At 39.7% G+C, this 6,203-nt stretch overlaps 1 protein-coding gene across 1 annotated transcript in view; it reads left to right on the forward strand.

Moving 5' to 3' along the window:
• The window catches only part of LOC146478784 (polycystin-1-like protein 2), a 29,543-nt gene extending 24,229 nt beyond the window's left edge, over positions 1–5,314 (forward strand). Inside the window, exons 19-21 of the mRNA XM_085112424.1 lie at positions 215–1,498; positions 2,409–2,583; positions 3,479–5,314. Coding sequence (XP_084968550.1) covers positions 215–1,498; positions 2,409–2,583; positions 3,479–5,136 — 3,117 coding nt within the window. The 3' untranslated portion in view covers positions 5,137–5,314. The remainder of the gene's footprint in view (positions 1–214; positions 1,499–2,408; positions 2,584–3,478) is intronic.
• The last annotated feature ends 889 nt before the right edge of the window (positions 5,315–6,203 follow it).

A 6,203-nucleotide genomic window follows, 5' to 3' on the forward strand; every position in this document is an offset into this window, starting at 1 on the left:
TCCTGGGAATTGGGGCTAATTTTAAATAGGACAGTTGCCTAAACTCCATGAGGAAATCTGCCTTGTAACCCGACGTTTAGTTATAATACAGTTTACGACAGCAGTGTTCATGCTTTTCCCCCAGGACTTTGCACTGATGAAACCAGTTAATATTGTAAGAACAGAGTTATCAAAGAGGCTCGATTGATTCAGGTGTTTGCTTAATTCTCACCAGGTGGTAGGAAATGTGTACTTAAGTGATAATGATCACTCGACTGGGTGCGTCTACAAATTGCACGTGCAGAGTGGAATGTGGAAAAATCAAGGAACAACAGCGCATGTGGGAATTACGTTATACGGTGAGGATGCCTGCAGTGGTCCAATCTCACTGTCAGATTCAAGCTCCCGAAGGATATTATTCGCTCGTGGTAGCGTGAATAGCTTTATCCTTTCATTACCCTACTCACTTGGCCGGCTGTTCAAGATACGTATCTGGCATGACAACAGTGGCGAAAGTCCAGCTTGGTTCTTACAACAAGTTGAGACAGAAGATTGTAGCACCGGAAACATTGGACACTTCATTGCCAACCGGTGGCTTGCACTTGAGAAAGGCTCTGGGAAAATCGAGTTTGAAATCAATGCTGCGGGAAAGAAGGAGCTTGCGAAGTTTAAGAATTTGTTTGTGTTTAGAACCGCGAGAAGCCTGGGTGATGGGCATTTGTGGCTTTCTGTGTTTACCAGGCCACCTCATGTGTCATTCACTCGGTGCCAGCGGTTATCGTGTTGTCTATCAGTCTTGTTCACTGCCATGGTAACCAACTGCATGTTTTACAACTTCGGTGCAGCACCACAAGACTCATTTCAAGTCGGGCCTTTGAAACTGAGCTGGACTCAAATTAAAATCGGTATCCAGAGCAGCCTGATCGCAATTCCGATTAACGTGTTGGTGGTGATGATCTTCAGAAACGCCAAGCAAAAATCACAGGAGAACGTGTACAAAGTAAGTGTAGAAGAAACTGAAGAGAAAGCACCGGGGTGCCTGCCGCACTTCTTTATTTACATCGGCTGGGCATTGTGTATTTTGACATCGCTAACTGCTGCAGCCTTCACAGTATTCTACAGCATGATGTGGGGTAAGGAAACATCGAACCAATGGCTTACGTCAATTACGGTGTCATTTATCCAGGATGTCTTTGTCTCTCAGCCAATCAAAGTCATTTTCCTAGCTTCTTTGCTGTCACTCATTATCAAGAAGCCACCAGAACGTGAAAAAGTTTACGGTATGTCTTTTAAAAAGGAGGATCAGTCTAGTCAGACAGTCACTGGACCACCAGAGGGCGACGAACTTGAGAAAGCAAGGGACTTCAGGGCTAAAGTTCAAGACATGTACAAGGTTTTTGCTGAAGTCACAATTTTCTTGATTTTCGTGTTACTGTTGATGATCGTTTGTTATGCAAATCGAGGATCTACGCGTTATATGCTGACAAACTCGATGGAAGACGCCTTTAAAGACTTTAAGGTGAGCTTAAGATTAAGAGTTTCTTGTTATATCAGCTGATGATAATTGCTTTTAATAAGTACGTAAATTATGATAATCCGGGTGAGTGTAGTCGTAAGCAGGACTATTTGAGGTGACATTGACTGACGTTTCATCTTTAGAGTCAAGTAAATTGTGGAACGTCAGTAGATGGTATAATTGTCTCTTGTTGTTCACTTGATTGGTCAAAAAGGCGAGATGTTATTGGTCTTTTGTCAGGTTCAAATCATTCATATCATTATTGCTATTGTTTTGCATTTATAAGATCGCAAAAATATTCATGAAAAAACTTCATGAAACTTGATCTGACAAAGTTGGGAAAACATACTGTTGTTCTTTTAACTCAATATTGGAAGGTGTGGAGATGTGAAATTTGTTTAAGCTAACTCAAGTTTACTATGCAAAGGAATTGAAGTTGAAGACGAATATTAAATCGTGGTTGCTGAAGTAATCTGTTTAAAAAGTTTAAGTCGTTTAAAAAAAATCGGCTGCGCCTCGTTTTTTCAACCTACTTCTCAGTGTTTGGATATCTGATGAAACACTCTTCCTCGTGTCTGATATATGACATGAAGTTATCAAACTTAATAATTAAAATGTTTATGTTAATTAGTTTCTCTTTTGTCAATAACATTCATGTTGTTGAATATTAGCCTGCGAAAAGCAGACGCTCTCCCATGACTTACACAGCTGAAAAACTCCATATGGCTGGCATGCATATTTGATTGAATTGCGCCTCTTATTGGTCGTAAACTGCTTTTCATTTGCTATAAACAGTCGTGGGTTATAACTGCAGAATAGGGGTTGCACCACCTCATTGCTATATCCACGCTTCATTGGGGTGATGTACTGGCCTTATAAACTTAGATCCTGACTGGTGTTTTCTTTATTCAAGCAAAGAAACATTTCCTCCTCATTTTGGAAATGGACGAGGGGTCGCCTTTTGCCAGCCCTGTATGATACCAGGTGGTACAATGGCTGGATTTTTGACTACGAAGAAGGATTCGTGGGCAACAGAGAACTGTTTATGGTTGGCATGCCTCGCCTCCGACAAATTAGAGTGAAATCAGGTAAGCTTCAAAAGATGTTACACCAAAGTACCATTACATTTATATAGCGCGACGAAAAAGAAAACATCATCGCGGTTTTTTTTTCATATTTCACTGAGAAAATGTCGTGATTTAATGTGTTTGTCCATCAGAGACCATGAGATTGATCCCTTCGGGAACGTTCCCTTTTTATAGGAAGGTGAGAAGGGATAGGTGATGGTGGTGGTAGAATTTGTCTATACAGTGAAATGTACTCGGTGTTCTCAGAATGTCATTTTTCTCTAATGTCAACCCCATCTCCAACTCTCAGAGAATAAAGGAAAAGAAATGTTGGATTACACTTCACATCTAATTAAGAGAGTTTTTTCGTTCACGTCGTGGTGATTGTTAGAAAACCCGTCGGACCATCAGGCTCCTCTTTTTTCTTTTTCTTTTCCTCAATTTATTTTCTTCGCATACCCTCCTCCTCCTCCTCAAATTTCACCACCCCACCCCTCTTCGTAAGTCATCTGCAAATTTCCGAGTATGCCTGTGTCATTTTCTGATTAATACATCATTCTCATTTATTCACCAGGCTTAACATATTCTATCACATTATTTCCATTGCGCATATGCTCAGTGGTAGAGCATCCGAACTAGTAATCGGAAGGTCTTAGGTTCGATTCCTGATAGGAGCACTTGGATTTTTTTTCAGAATATGCCCGTGTCATTTACCGATTAATACATCATTCTCAAATATAATATACTTTGAAAAAATATTGGTGGATACTGGTACCTTGGTCTATTGTGATCATTGCAAAGAATACGTACAAACAGTATGACTGTCACAAGTGCTGGGTGTAAGATATCGCTTGCCATGTTTTGTTTCAATCACAAAAGTGGGCAATAAATAATCACTTTTTCTTTTTTTTTGCAGTTAACAACTGTCAAGTATTCGAGAAAGTATCTCAACTGGGAGAAAAGTTCAGCAGGTGTGTTCCTCTCTATTCTTCAAAACACGAATACAAAACTTCCTTTAATTTGCCAAAGTGGATTCCAGTCACAAATATGAGCGTGTTTCAATCAGTCTTTGAACTGGAGAAGATGTGTCCCAAACCCTGGAGATATCGTTCGTCTTCGGAGCTACAGACATTATCGTTTCAAGGCGTTTATAGCACGTACGATGGAGGAGGGTTTGTGGCTGATTTGGGATACAATGTAAAGTCTGCCTTAAACGTATTGAACAAGCTAGAGGCAAACAACTGGATCGATGAGTTCTCGGTGGCTGTTTTTATAGAATATACGGTGTTTAATCCTTCAAGCTCGTTATTCAGTGTAGCAAAATGCCTTTATGAGCGATTCCCGACCGGTGGGGTGGCCTTTTCAAGAAGCGTTAAAACACTGACTTTGTACAAGTCATCGAGCAACAACTTTCAAAAGTTTTACGAGGTCTGTCAACTGCTATTTATGGTTATCATTTTAATTCTCGTTGTGAATGAGGTTTCCAAGATTTATCGCCAACGAAAGAAGTACTTTACTGGTTTTTGGAATTGGATGGAGCTCGTTCAAATCGTTACAGCTGTGTGTGCCGTTGTCATGTTTTTCTTGAAAGCTAAATACACGAGTTTATTCGTGAAGAGGGTTAGGAACAACCCCTTTGAGACGTCAAGTGCTGATTACATTGTCCTCTGGTCAAGCGTTGAGATTTATGTGTTATCATTTCTCATATTCATAGTAACCATGAAGTTCCTTCGCCTCATACGGTTCAACCGCCATGTTTGTCAGATGATGGGAACACTCGCAAGAGCGGCCAATCCGCTCATTTCATTTTTCTTCGTTTTTGTAGCAGCAGTCTTAGCCTACACTCAGATGGCGTTTCTCCTGTTTGGTTCGACTTTGGATCCATATTCCTCTTTTTTCGACTCGTTGCGTGCATTGTTACAGATGCTCTTAGGAGGAAACATGTTTTTCTATAAGTTAAAATCAACGGACGGGTTATTGGGTCCTTTGTTTGTGTTTTCTTACATGTTTACAATGATGATGATCTTGATAAATACGTTTATTGCCATTTTGAACGAGTCTTACACAGAGGTTGTAGAATTGCCAGAGAACGACTTCACCAACGCTGATTTGGGATCATTTATAGCAGTTTACCTGAGCAGGAATCTGAAGATTTTGGGAAAACGGTTTGCGTCATTACTGAAAAGGCCATTTAAAGATATAAACTCTAAAATGAAACGGAAAAACAAAAGGTGGAATAAAAAGGAATGCAAAGAAGCAACGGAAATCGATAGATTATTTTCTAATGAAGTCGAGAAGGGGAGAGGCATTACGACAGTTTGTCCAATTGCATCACTGGAGTCTCTTGAAGAAATTGATGAAATGCCCGACGAGAACGATGATGAAAATAATTTAGTCACATTTGCAGACTCTGGCAATGTCTCCCTGTCTGTGCTCTCTATAGACGAGCTGTACGAGGCAAAGGAAGATGATGAAGTCACAGGGTTGCTACAGGAAGTCAAAGAGGTTGCTGGCTCTATGGAATTCATTCTAGGCGTCACCCCGTTGCGGCCAATAAAGGAATCTATTGTTTAAGAGAGACTAATACAGTATATTCAACCTTGAGCTTGCTAGCCTAAGAAATGTATTGATAGACCAGCAGTAAGCAGTAAACATCAGATTCTCTTGTAGGGCCTGCAGTTTTTGAATCGATGAAATCGGATGTAACACTAAACGCTAAAAACACTTGGTGTACTCAGATATCCACGGTCTCCCACTGGTGAAAATTAACATTTTTGTTAAAGCTAAATGGCTTTTTGTATTCAGTAATCAGCATGCCTGTGCGAAAAGTAAAAGACGTGAAGAATGCCTATAAAACTGCCAAATCGCTTCAACTTGTATAACTAACATCAGTGGACCAAACCATTGAATTAATTGCAATGTAATATTTAAATAAAACTGACATCAAAGAAAGTATTTGATGAAGTAATATAAAATGTAGTGTCTTTACTTTGCGTTTTTATGCGAGTTAGAAAGTCTTATAACTAAAAAGGATATACAGTATACATATATAACAAAATACAAAAACAAGAATTTCAATTGATGTTAAATCGTAAATTGATTACATACCTCAGTTAAATATATCTTATGCTAATGCATATGTAATGGAGTTCTTGTAATCTATAGATTCATACGCACTCTTCCCGCGTCCCCGATGGGGCTTTCCAAGAGTAACAATCAAGTTATTGAGAAACTCCTAACGTTGAAATATACAATAGTTAATGTGCATGAAGTTTTGAAGGAACATAGATTCATGTAAGAGCCCGTCGCTGTAAACAAACCTGAGAGACTGGACTTCGGACTATGATTAACCCTTATGTTTGGTTTTATAAAGGTAATCTGACCATCCTTTAGAGATTCGGGTGCTGAAGTTTCGACCGTTAGCCCTTCGTCACGACGAATCCTGACGAAGGGTGCAGTAACTCTAGAAACCACAGTCAGCACTCGAATCTCTTCACGATGGCCAAATTACCTTTAGATATCAACTCTGTTGTTAAAGCCAAACATTCATTTCCACTCCCCACCGACGAAGCACCGCAGTTTCTTTAGAAACTAACCCCTACCCTATGGTTGAATCTTACTCTACCCTAGAAAGTTAAGTT

This window comes from Pavona decussata, unplaced genomic scaffold (assembly GCF_977016875.1).
Source record: "Pavona decussata unplaced genomic scaffold, jaPavDecu1.1 SCAFFOLD_64, whole genome shotgun sequence".
NCBI lineage: Eukaryota > Metazoa > Cnidaria > Anthozoa > Scleractinia > Agariciidae > Pavona > Pavona decussata.